General features: G+C 36.5%; 1 protein-coding gene across 5 annotated transcripts in view; it reads right to left on the reverse strand.

Annotated features, from left to right (window-relative positions):
- The window catches only part of GLIS3 (GLIS family zinc finger 3), a 181,453-nt gene that overhangs the window by 125,101 nt on the left and 42,781 nt on the right, over window positions 1-13,571 (reverse strand). For all 5 annotated transcript variants that reach the window (XM_068667942.1, XM_068667944.1, XM_068667945.1 and 2 more), the window contains 2 exons: window positions 13,253-13,460; window positions 6,151-7,276 (listed from right to left, as the gene is read on the reverse strand). In XM_068667942.1, the coding sequence (XP_068524043.1) occupies window positions 6,151-7,276; window positions 13,253-13,460 (1,334 nt within the window). The remainder of the gene's footprint in view (window positions 1-6,150; window positions 7,277-13,252; window positions 13,461-13,571) is intronic.

Raw genomic sequence — 13,571 nt, forward strand, 5'->3', positions numbered from 1 at the left:
AGGTAAGATTTATTAGCTTTGGTCAGGTGCCATTTGATGTGATCACATGGGTTTGAGTTGTTTGTGGAGGCAAACCCACAATTCATCATAATTTGTTTTACCTTTAACTAGCTAAAGCATCATAACCCAAAAAAGGTTACTGAGACTGTGAAAACTTACGAGGGTTAGGAAGCCTTTACTTTATGTGTCTAAATTCAAACACAGCTTTTCTGTGTCTATACACCATGATATAAATAAATCTCTGTTTTTTAATGGTATTTCTGCTTCAGTTAGCTCACTGAATTAGTGAAACTGACAACTACAAGCTTGGTCTTTTCTAACTTTTCTAACATTTAAATTACTATTCTTTTAACACTGGGTGCTCAGCTGCTACTATTTTAGCATGGTGAAAGATTCTTCAGCAGACATGCAAGGAAAAATAAATTAATTTTTTTTTGATTGTTTCCATCCTCTGAAGACTTGAACAGAGTTCCACAAGGCAGACACACAGCATTTATCCTGCATAGTTTCTCTATGCTGCATTTGGAGGACACCTTACAAGCAGTGGGGTGTCTGAAAAGGTCCCAGTAACTGTGCCTACCAACATTATTCAGGTATGAGATTTGTTACATTCTTTTCTTACAATCAAGAAACAGTAGTATATTCTGTACATAAAATCTATAGTACATGTCACAAATAACACATCATGCATATGAAGGCACACTACTAGAGTCTGAAAATAGAAAAATATCCCCATCATTTTTCACAGAATGTATTTCTGATTTTAATTAACATTTCAGATTGAGTACCATCTTCTTAAAAGATAGTATTCAAATAGTACACGCATATCTAACTAAATACTCATTCTCACCTCATGATGTTTAATTCTGCCTCAAGTAATCATTATACACGTTTGAAGTTTTATGCTCCTTGTTATTTTAACCATAACTTCTGTTTCATGTGCTTATTAAACTGATGTCTTGTGGGTTATTCTCAGATACTTAGCAGATGTTAAATTGATATTACCTTAAACCCAGCAGAAATACTAGCAACTTTATTGGTTAAAATCACATCAGGCAGCTGTGATAAAAAGAAAAGGTGCACTATAAGTATTGCTATCCCATACTTCAAAATACTGACACATTGTGCTGTTCAGAACATATAAAAAGCAAAAAGACTGAATTTAGCTTGAAAGGGGAAGTATTCCTAGTGTATCTAAATGAAAATGCAAAGGGAGAGCCTGAAATTTGTCTTTAACAATGTGCTGTTGCTATTTACACCAGAGTAATATTTAAAGTTTACTGTTTACATAGCATGACATAAAGTTAATTAAGTACCACTTATTGCAGCTGAATTTTAAACGTAGAAAAATATTCACCATAAAAGAAGGAACGCTGAGTAGAAAATAAGCTCACAGGTGCAGCCAGAGTAAAAGGTCAGCATTTGCCAATTGCAATTGCAGAGTTTCCACAGCTACCAGGAATTCTCTTTTTCTCTAATCCAGAGGAAATCTGAGGGAAGCTCAGAGAGCATTGTGTGGTAACTGCTGGCAAACACTGAAGATTTTATCTCAACCACTAGAGAACTAACTGCTTACATTTCAACATCAATTTTGCATTCACCTTTTTCTTATCTTTTTATCTACCCAACTTCTTTCTTAAACCCAATCCCACAAACTAAGACATAGACTAATACATAAATATGCCACACTCAAACATTGCATATCTAATTTTATATAAAGAATTTAGGAATTGACACAAAATGTATGTTTTCATGTCCTGAATAGATATTTTAGTTTTCAAATCAGGTTACTGAAATGAAGCAAGAATCCATTCCAGTTGCAGTATATTGGAATAGAACCCAGAAGGTGTTTTAATCAGCATTAAGGGATCTCAAGACATGTTAACACCAATATAATGAATTCCTACTCCAAACAAGGCAGCTTCAGGTTAGGCTTCTTGCATGCAGGTACTATTCAACTTTGCAAATTTCCATATACTGCGATATAGAGTCACCCACTTTGGCTTCCCATACAAAATAAAATGTGGGATTCTATGAAATTTACTCTTTTTTCAGATTAAGAAATTCATACATTTTAGAATGACAACCAATCTTCTGAGTACACAGAAGAAGTGTACAGGGTGAAAGAGAGGGGGGGGACGGGGAGGGGGAGGGGGAGGGGGAGGGGGAGGGGGAGGGGGAGGGGGAGGGGGAGGGAGAGGGAGAGGGAGAGGGAGAGGGAGAGGGAGAGGGAGAGGGAGAGGGAGAGGGAGAGGGAGAGGGAGAGGGAGAGAGGGAGGGAAGTTTGATTTACAGAAAAAAAAAATCAATACAAAGTCAAAATTGTCAGGGCTGGTATAGAATTATAGAATACCCTGAGTTGGAAGGGACTCATAAGGATACAACTCCTGGAGTTGGACTTGAAGAATGATCTTTTAGATCTAGTAGATCTAGATCTAGAATGATCCAGAAGATCTAGTTTTAGAATGATCTTCTGCTCCCCAGTTACCTTGGTCAAAGTCTTCCTCGTATGCAGGTGTACTTTTACAGTTTCTATCTTCACTGTTACGTAATTTGTACAATGGGATAGGTATGCTCTGAGTTTTTGAACTTGAGAATGCTTGACTTTAAGTTTTTATCTGATGATCAGGATCATCAAATCCTGGTCATCATGTCTGATTACAACTCATTCTATAACACTCTCATCATTCAGAACTGAAAAAGCTGGCCCATCCAAAACCAGAGATAACAGAGTGAAAAGAGCCTTTATCTATAATTTATCAATTCTATTTTTTATTACATAGATAAAAAGGAACTAGTTTGTATGTGGCAAAACAACTGTGTAGGTCACAAAAGTATCTACCTGCAATTTTAACTATAAGTACATGATGTGTTGCAGTCACAGCTATTCTTTAAATCTCTCTTCAAACATATGATTTAGTCATCACAGAACAATCACAGAGGAGAATAAAAGGATTTTCTGAAGTTCAGTTTATAATTAGTTATGCACCTGATTCTGCATAATCTTTAGTGGCATTTAATAACACAATTTAGAAGTGACCCTGGCCTTATATTACTATAATCTTGCAGAGCTTGTTGAACTATAATAGCAATCCACTGCAACCATGAAATAGTCAAACACTCAACACAGTACCAAGTAATGCTCTCTCACCCTTCAGCTGCATGAAAACAAGTAATGTATGATAAATACACTAACCAGGACCTATTGTAATATACACTTAACAAGAAGTGTTATTAACAACACCTATTAACTAACTTTTGCAAAATGTTAGGAACAAACACACATGATGTTCAGACAATGACTGGCGTGTGATGTCACTAAAGTGATGAGTTTTATTGGCTGCATTTAGTTTTAGATGTTCTTGAAACATTATATTAAGCTATTTCTTACCAAAGACCTGTGACTTCTCCTACTGTCTCTGTAGTAAATCTGATTGGTTCATGTAATAAATCAGTATTTGTCATTTTTCTTCCCGATTGGTGTCCTAGATTGCCTGCTATCAGTATGCAAGCTGCAATGAAGGTATACCTGTACTTTATAATGTTTTTAGAGAAAGAAGCATCCTACATATGGAATCAGAAAATAAATTACAGAAAGACTGCAGGTGGAAAAATAAAGATGATAAATGGATTGTTTTGATTTATCACTTTAGTGCATTAACCATTAACTCATACGGGTTTTATGAAACTTCAGATTTCTTTTGCATAATTTTTGGTTCTTATGAAAATCACATTTCATGATCATCTTGCCCAAAGTGTTCTCCATAATACCTCACCTAAAATCTCAGTTTAAAACCCCCAATTATACTGGTATGATTGTAAATTTCACTGCTTGGTGAGAAAGGTATGAAGCTTGACTTTAGTATAGTTTCCTGCATACACTGATAGACTTCCAGGCTGTAGCCCCTTGTCATTAGAAAGTCTAATGTGTTTTCCAAATTCATACTGTTGGTGCAATAGTAAAGCAAGCTGTTTCACTCAAAGCCTGCTAATGAATGCCAGTTCTGCATGTTTGTCCCAAGGAAGTGGTCCTATGTTCCAGATTTTCACCCACATTTTAAGAGTTGCCAAGTCACCCTTAAAATTTCTCTACTTCGTTACACTTCTAAACATGAAACAAGATAAGTATCAACTTTCAATGTGTAAACTTGGCAGTATCCCTCATTAATTGCTGAAGTTCAGTAAAATGAAGAAGTGTCATTACTGTATATGAGACAAACCTGTTTCTAAGAAGCTAATATAGACATCTTTTTTTTTTTTTTTTTGTGACGTGGTAAGGCTTGGCACACACTTTTGGATTAGTCATCTAAAAATGGGATCATGTTAAGTACTTTATTCATAAACATATTTATCATCGATGAATGATGACTCTTTCAAAGCTAAGGACAGAGACATAAAGGACATAAGGATATAAACATGAGGAAGTCAATGTAAGCAACTTTTCTCAGCAGATAGGGCAGGGAGTGTAGAGTGAGTATAGAGTGCTACTAACACAATGTTTTTCCCAGACTTACTGGATCTTTCATCACAGATATCCTATTGCAAATGCCCTGGGTAATTGCTTTACTCTTTTAGTGTTCATTCACCATTCTCACCCTCTTTCTTTATAGTGTTGTCTCTGTATGATTTTTTTTTTTCATGTGCTACTCCCTTAAAAAATTATTTTATTGACTTCTAATAATTATTTTTTCTCTCTCTTTCTTTCCCTGGAAAGCTGACAAGAAGTGCCCAAGGAACTGAAGTTAACGGCAAATTCTGATCCAACATATCCCAAGAGCAGAAAAGGGGATATAACAGAATTTAAGGGAAAAAAAAAAAAAAAAAGCAAAAGAGAGAGAGATTGAGAGAGCAGAGAATTCAGGCATTCAGGCTCTAGTGTAAAAAAAAAAAAGGAAAGATAATCTTCCTAGTGTTGTGACAGTTCCTCCACCCAGTGTTTTAAATTCGAGAGTTAAATCTGGGAAGATATCTCCTCTTCCTGAAGAATATTGAGCCCTTTAGAGTCCAAAAACTTAAAGAACAAATTTCCTCTATCTATTGTACAAGCAAACATCTAGAAAAAGTAACAAATTGTAAGAAAAACATTTAACTAGACAAACACCAAAACAGACTCCTTGCACCAACTTATATTACACAACTTATAAACAAATCCATGTTTTTCAAATGAGTAACAAACAGCAGTTCTTTCTAGAAAACATATGTTCATTGTTTTCTTAGGTTATGCTGAGGACTAGGAACAGTACTGGTTAGGCTGTTTTCTGCTGGCTCTAGCGATTAGTGTGGGTAAGCTAATTGTCATCCAAAATACACCTTATAAGTAAAGCAAATCAAGAATCTGAATTAGATTATAAATGCTTCACTGGAGTCCAAACATAAGCTGATGGGAGGGTTTACTGGCTAGATCATCTCCCTGTCTGATTATGTATGCAAGGGACTAGCTTGCATTGATCCTAAGAAAAGATACAAGAAAAGCATGGCTTTGGAGGTTGAATCTTCACTACTGGAAGATGTGCGCAGAGAAATTGTCATGTGTATTTTTCCCACTGTATTCAGGACAATAGGGCTGCAGGTCTGTTTTTGGTTAGTAATGAAACAAGCAATTGCCTCTTTTCTCAGGCAAAAACTTTTTTCAGTTTATCATGGTTACATTATACACAATCCCCAAAATTTCTCAAATCAAAAAAGAGTAACATCATGCAATAATACTTTGAGATAAATTACGTCATTTATTCTTTGTCACTTATTCGTCACTTTGTCATTTATTCTACGTCACATTTTCCCCCTGTATGGTTATAATATTCCAGGGACTGATGGTACTTAAGCTTCAATTTATGGAGGTCTACCATGCCACTTCTGCAGTTTATATTAAAGGCTTTCTAAATTTAGAAAACAGAATTTTGTTTAATCCTATCTGTCTTTACATATCAAATTAAAGAATACCTTTCCTTTCTATCTAGACGGAAAGATGAGGCAGTCATGCAGACTAGCCAAAAAAAACAACCCACCACCAAACAACCAAACAACAACAACAACAAAAATCCAGAATGTTACTTTGAAACATTAGACACAGAGACAGAATTACAACTTCTCTATATTGTCATGAGTAATATATAGTCTATAATTGGTAAGGGAGGCGGAATTCAGACTTACTGTGCATTTGTTTGGCTTCTCTCCGGAGTGGACTCTCATGTGAATCAGCAGTTTATACCTGGCATTAAACGGCTTGAACCTTCGTGGACACCCTGCCCAGAAGCACGTAAAATCTTCTCCCTTCCTCTGGTCTATATGAATCTTCTCTATGTGCCGCACAAGTTCCTCTTGCTGGTCATACAGTGCATTGCAATCAATCCAGCGACAGCCATGCTTGCCATTGAAATCATCCAGCTCCCCATCTTCTTCAAGCTGTGGGCATGGGACAGATGGAGGCACAGGCAGAGGCTGCATGTGACCAGGAAGGCTGGGCACATGTCGGTGCTGATGAGCATGGTATGGTGGCGGAGGCCCTTGTGGAGGAGGTGGCGGCAGAGGGGGTGGAGGAAGCATGTCAACTGTATGGCCTGAGAATTCATCCAGCTGTTCATTTTTCAGGGCACTCAGAGTCTGGCTGTCCATGGGAGGCATGCCCTGCTGGATTACCATGTTAGTTGTGGTTTCTGTCTGCAGGCTGGCTTGCTCCAATTGCTGCATCCGCTGGTATTCACCAGCACTATTCTCAGTGTACTCTGGGAAGGTGATACTGCCATTAGCCATGAGTAGACCTTTCTGGGTAGCTGGAACAGAGTAGTTTTGGGGTATACAGCTTCCTCGAACTCCCAAAAAATGTCCATAAACCTCAGGCTGTGGGGAAATGTTAGCTGGTGATGTCCTTGAGCTGTTGATGTAGGCCACTAGAGAGGTTGGGGATGTACGGATGATTGTATTGAAGTCAATCCCAATGCCATCAGATAGAGGAGAAAGAGAGAGTGCTCTCTTTTTGGAGCGGGTAGATTGAGACAGGGAAGAGGAATGGCGAGGACTAAGGTAAGAGGAATGGCTATTTTCTAAGCCAAATAAGTAGGATGGTAATGAGTTAGATACACAGCTACTGGACACAGATGTTGCAGGTGAAAAATTTAGTAAGTCCCTCAACTCACTACCATTTTGTAAACCTTGTTCAGGAGAAAGAGAAGGAAGTGTCCTGTACCCATGCGACCACTCTTGCTTAACGCTCAAAGTGGACTGACTTTCTGACAAGCTTGATGTTGTAGAGGCCAGAGACTCACACGACAAGAGTGACCTGGAACAAAGACATAATAAAATGAGTAAGCAGTTAGACACTTCAGCAGTTCAAATTTCATGTGTATATACTGCTACAGACTGATTCTTCAACCTTCACACACACATACATCTAAAGGAAGGTTACATCTGAAAAAACGTTATCTCTAACTTCAAGTACTCTTAGTTGATACACCAGGAGCCATACACAGGCAAAAAATATATAAAAAGATACTTAAGAGTCCAACTTTTAACTTAAGTGTTGTGGTTTAATCCGGACAGCAGCTAAACACCACACAGCCATTCGCTCACCCTCCCCCCTCCCTCTCTGGGATGGTGGAGAGAAACGGGAAAGTGAAGCCTGTGAGTTGAGATAAAGACAGTTTTCTAAGACAGAAAAATAATAATAACAATAATAACGATGATGGTGATGATAGTACTACTACTACTAATGTGTACAACACAAGGGATGTACAAGGCAATTGCTCACCACCTGCTGACTGATGCCCAGCCTAACCCTGAGCAGTCCAGCCCCCCCACCCTGGCTAGCCACCCCTATATATTGTTTAGCATGACATCAGATGGTATGGAATACCCCTTTGGCTAGTTTGGGTCAGCTGTTCTGGGTCTGTCCCCTCCCAGCTCCTGCTGCACCCCCAGCCTGCCAGCTGGCAGGACAGTGTGACAAGCTGAAACGTCCTTGGCTTGGTGTAAGTACGGCTCTGCAACAATTAAAACATCAGTGTATTATCGGCACTCTTCTCATCCTAAACCAAAACACAGCACCTTACCAGCTACTAGGAGGAAAATTAACTCTGTCCTAACTGAAACGAGGACACTTAAGATTTTAAGAAAAGTTGCTCTAATGGTTCTTGATATTTTACTGCAGAAATGAAAGGATTTTTTTTCATCAACCGTGGTGTAAAGAGGCTTGGGCTTCTGAAGCTAAAGCATTATGCTCTTGCCTTGTGTGAAGCTCATTGATTTGAGATTACTATTAATTTTTTTTTCTAGCAAAGAAGGAGAAGAAAAATGATTAAGAAAGAATAAATGTTTAACCTTTTTCACTTGGCCAGTTGTAATGCATACAAATATTCTTTACAGAAATAGCTGAAGATTATACAGATTATATCTAACTTAACAAAACAAACAAATTAATAATGTAGAAGAACTGATTGAAGGGGTTCATTTAGTTTTTGTTTCATGATGTATTTCCCTCTATGTCAGCAGTCAATTTTTCTTTCACAAAACTGTAATCTTGCTGCTGTTATCAGTTTGTCATAGAAAGATTAAGAAACTTGTTTAGGTTGCAAATATCCTACATGTAGCTTAAAAAACCTCATAAGCTCCTAACAATATTGGTATCCACATAAAAGTATAATAAGGAAATACAAGGACACCACGTGCCCTGATTCACAGCTGCAAATGCTGGGTAAAGGACAAGTAGATTTATGTCTTTATTTTTCAATTCTGCATATTGGCACTCTTGGATTTCTTGCCAGCCGGTGAAGCCAGTGGTGTCATCATTATATTAATTAGTATTTGTGAGGAGCTCTAACAGTAGAAAGAACCTGGCATCTAGATAAACATGGAGATCTCACAAACAACAAAAACCTCTGCAATTTGGGGGTTAATTCTTGCATTTATGATTTTTACAATACACTTTGGAAGTGTAGAAGCACAGAATTTAAATCGGAGATCAAAGGCATACACAGAAAATCTGGTTTCTCTTCTAAACCTGAAATGCATTTTGAAGGTAAATAAGTTATTTAACTTCACTGCTTCTCATCTTCTCACATAATAAACAACATACACAATAGTTTCTCCTATCACACAAAGACTTCAGGAGGCCAAATTAACTTAACAAAATAAAGTTAGCAAGTGGTAATAGATACTTAAATACTATATGTATAAAAATATTTCTTGAAATTCTAACTAAATGGTATATCAAATATTTAGAAGCAGTAATTCAAAGAAATTTGTGGGCAAGGAATGTATACTTACTTATAATGGTACACTCCTATAGTCAGTTATTTATAATGTTTTTACTTCTTTAAACTTTATAATATTTTTACTTAAAATTTTTTATATTACTACACATTTCAAATGTGTAGAAGAGAAAGTATGCACTATAAAGAAAATAAAAAAATCTCATCTCTTTCTTGCAACATACGTACAACAAGCATCTTTAAGGAGGCACTTCCACCTCTTTTACTAGCTTCTTTTTCTTAATAGGTAAGCAAGTTTAGAATCTGCTCAGGATAAATAATACTCTATTTGCTACTGAGTTCTGCAAGGTTTTCTTGCAGGCTCTGCTTCAGGAGACAAGGATCCATGAGACAGATCTCTTAAGGTGCATAATTGCATATTATGTCTGCACCACATCTTGTAGCTGCAGTGACTGCGGCTTCAGTGAAGATACATGAAACCACCTAACTTAAGAATTGGTAGCTGGCAAAAGTGAGGATCTCAATCCCATTTAAAACAACATCAGTTAATTCAAGAGAACAAGAACAGATCCTAAACAATGGCTTTGGAGATACTCCCAGTGAATACACTAATGTTTAACAAATTTCCATCGTTCTGTTTGGTAAAACAATTTTTTTCGTTGGAGATCTGTGAATTATTTTTCAATCATATTTGTAAGATTGACAAAATGTATGCTAATATTAGCTGCAGCCATTCAATAAAGAGAAGTGTATGTAACTTCCCACATTCAACTCCAGCCACACAGATTAAAGCTGAAAAATCCTGGCATCCTTGTTATCTTATTCACCTCATCCACATGAGCACTTGCTTCGTGATGTTTTTTTATCCTGTTACTTAGTATTACAGCAGTTTCCAGAAGTTTAAAATCATTTTCTCAAGATTTTTTTTTTTTTTTTCTTGTAATGGTTGGTTGATTTTCTGTATAAGAATAACTAAGAAACATCCTGTTCAAACTGAATGTTGGTACGGGGTACTGTTATGGAGGTTATGTTATTCCATTGGGGTTTAAATAGCATTTACTTTCAAAACAGAATGTTAAAGAAAAGAGCAATTAACACAATGAATACAATTTTGATTAAGAAAAATGAGAAAAATGTCATAGCTGTATCAGGTCAATCTTGTGTAAGATTTACATCTAAATGGGTAATTATTTGCAGGAAAAAAAAATCAGGTTGTTGGGTCTGTTATCAATGGGCTTTGTTAAAGCACTGTTCATTATAAGGCAGTTAAATTATGCTAGTATGCTGTGACCCCGCTATAGACCCAGTCCTCAACAGAGTAAGAAAAGTAAGGTTTGATTTTTCCACGCTATGCTATAAACACTTATAACTGGAAATTATAAGAATGATGGCTTTCTTTTGCCAGCTTGATCATTTAGATTTCATTTTCCTTCTTATAAGTAGGAAAAGTCATGAATCAATGTAACAAGTCTATTTTTTAATGTCAAGAATTTTAATCAGATGTTGATTAGGACCAGCCTCATTCAAAAAGCTACCAGTGCCTAACACAAAGGAACACACCTGTCAGTGAAGCTGGAGAGAAACTGCATTTCAAAGGATTTTAAAAGTTCGATAAGTATTTAACATAGATAATAAGTAAGAGCCAGATAATCTGAAGAAGTCTGGTTTTCACTTAAGCATCTACATTCAAAAGTAACAAAGATTCCAGCTCCCAAAACAGAGAAAAAATCATTAAAACCCAGCCCACACCGTGACTAAGAAGTTTTCTGGGGAAAAATAAATGTACTTACTATGAAAATGAAGGACCAACTATAACACCATGCCAGATTCTCAGATGCAATTAATTGGCATGCTTGCTTACTTTAATCTAAACCAGCTGTGAGTTTGGACCAGATTTTTATGACTATTTAGAAGATATTCCAGCTGTCACTCTATTCTGCCTCCATGTATACAGGTCACAGTGTCAAGTATAACTCATAATCTTAGACAAAAATACAGAAGACTGAAAACTATGTTTCCCAACCTTTCTGCCTGCTCTTCTGTTTTACTAGCCAAGAACACTTTTTTCTTTCCCAGGTCCTTCTCTCAATTGCATCTCAGTAAGTGGCAGTATTATATTTGGTTTTAAGCAGCATAACTGACTCCTCTGAAAAGTTTTTTGGGAAACTCTCAGAAAAGTTGGGAGAAAGGTTTTATTTCTCTTGGTCTATATCCCAAAATTTGATGATGTCTGCAGGAAAACTGTGGTGTAGCCAACTTTCCATCCTACATCAGTAAAAATCAATATAAGACATTTTAGTTTGGGTCAATTCAGCCAACAAGCTGTTCTGGATTGAACTGTCAGAGTACAGTTCATGTTGCGTCCTAAAAGCCACAATGAAGAGGAGGCACTCACTCAGCTCACGAAGGTTTATGAAGTTAACTTGGGCAACTACTTTAGGCAAATTCAGTTTAATGCTGAAGCGATAAAATAAAATAAAATAAAATAAAATAAAATAAAATAAAATAAAATAAAATAAAATAAAACAAAAGAGTGTCTCCACAATCTGTTAATTAAAATATAACTTGAAACTCGTTCTGCTTTAAATTGAGGGGAAAATTGCTGAGATGGACATTCTTTGTGTAACAAACTGATTTTATAAAGTCTTCATTGATAAATCATTAAAAGACACTCTAGGAACACTACAGGTTGGATTCTGCCAGAGTTTCAACTTCAGATCACCCTTAGTAAATGTTTATTTTAAATAAAAACAAAAATGTATAACACAGTACTGACATAGTACACACAACCATACATTCACATAAAAATAACAAACCCTACAGGTATACCTAAGACTTGTTAAATAGGTAATAATTGCCTAATGATATTTTCATTCTATTGTTTCTACTCTGTCACAAAGGCGTGTCTCTGGATTTGTTCTTTGTCACCAGTTTAGCAGTGAATGGTTTTCCCTGCCATGTTTATATAGGTAACATAATTAATCTTATAAATTGTCCTAAAGAACTTAGTTTTCACAAGTAACGCAACAGAAATAGAACAGAACAGAATATCCTGAGCTGAAGGGGACCCATAAGAATCATCAAGTCCAACATGTCCCAAAGTATCTTGTAGTAGACTATCGCAAGATTTTCTTCCATTGACATAATAGCAGTTTTAATTATGTCAAGATGGTTCCTTGTCTTGCAATAAGGTGATGCAGTAAAATGTAAATTGTTTAGAGAGTAAAGGCTCTTGTGGCCTTTTGTGAATAAAAATGGTTACATTTCAGCTGAGTAGGCAATTATTGCACAAGCCATGTCTACTGAAGTGGGTATGTACCCTCCCACGTAATATGCTGTAATATTTTTACACACTGTGCTTAACTAACATCCAGGGATGTGCACCTGTAGGGAGGTTGTCTAAACAACTGTTTTCCCTTCATTCATGTTTTTCTATACTGCTCATAGCTATAATCTCAAAAGTTACTGGAACAGTTTAAAATAGAAAAGCCTAACAGATGCAGTTAACTGCTAGCTCATTGCAGATAGGGAACAATTGATCTTATTAACTTGTGTTAACCATTTAAACAATTTGAAAGAAATAGCAGTTGATAAGGAGCAAGAAGCATTAGCAAAGCATTGTGATTAATTTTTTTTTTGTCTGACATTATTACTTGCCAGGCACCAGCATAATATTCTTAGTACTATTACACTTAAAACACATAACTACCCATGAAGATGTTGCATTTGGACTATTTCCGGCATTTCCTGTTCCTGGTTTATTTTTTTCTGTGCAAAAATATGGCTAAGTGATTCTAAAAATCTTTATAGAACAGAAAAAAACCTATCAAGCATAGAAAATTTCTAGCTACATTTTACCCTTGATATGAATGATCTATACCACTGTGATTACAGCTGACATGAATTTAATGATATCAAATTAAATTTGCCATGGCATAACAAAGCATCATTTAGACCATTGTAATTATCAGAAAGGTTGCATTTAAATGGCAAGAGAATTGAAAAGGCCTCTTTATTAAGTACTGAAAAGAAAAAAGCTAACTCAGGACCTTGTATCTGATGAAGGAACACTCAGGCTGGAAGCATCCATAGACCTCTGTAGGGTAGGGCTGATCTGGTTGCATGCTGTTGAAACTTGATTAGCAGGAGGTGAAACAGGTCCTAGGCGCTGAACTGTCATGGGACTGCTGGTGACTACTAGGTTGTTGCAGCTGCCTTTTCCATTGGACTTAGACTGGGATCCATAACCAAGGCTTCCTAAAAAAAAAAAAAAAAAAAGGCAGGTGAATATTCGTCTCCCATCCATGAACCCATGAGGAAGCCACAGAACTTATATTGTTTTGTGCAACAGAAGTGACTGGAATTGAG

Source organism: Anas acuta, chromosome Z (genome assembly GCF_963932015.1).
Source record: "Anas acuta chromosome Z, bAnaAcu1.1, whole genome shotgun sequence".
Lineage (NCBI taxonomy): Eukaryota > Metazoa > Chordata > Aves > Anseriformes > Anatidae > Anas > Anas acuta.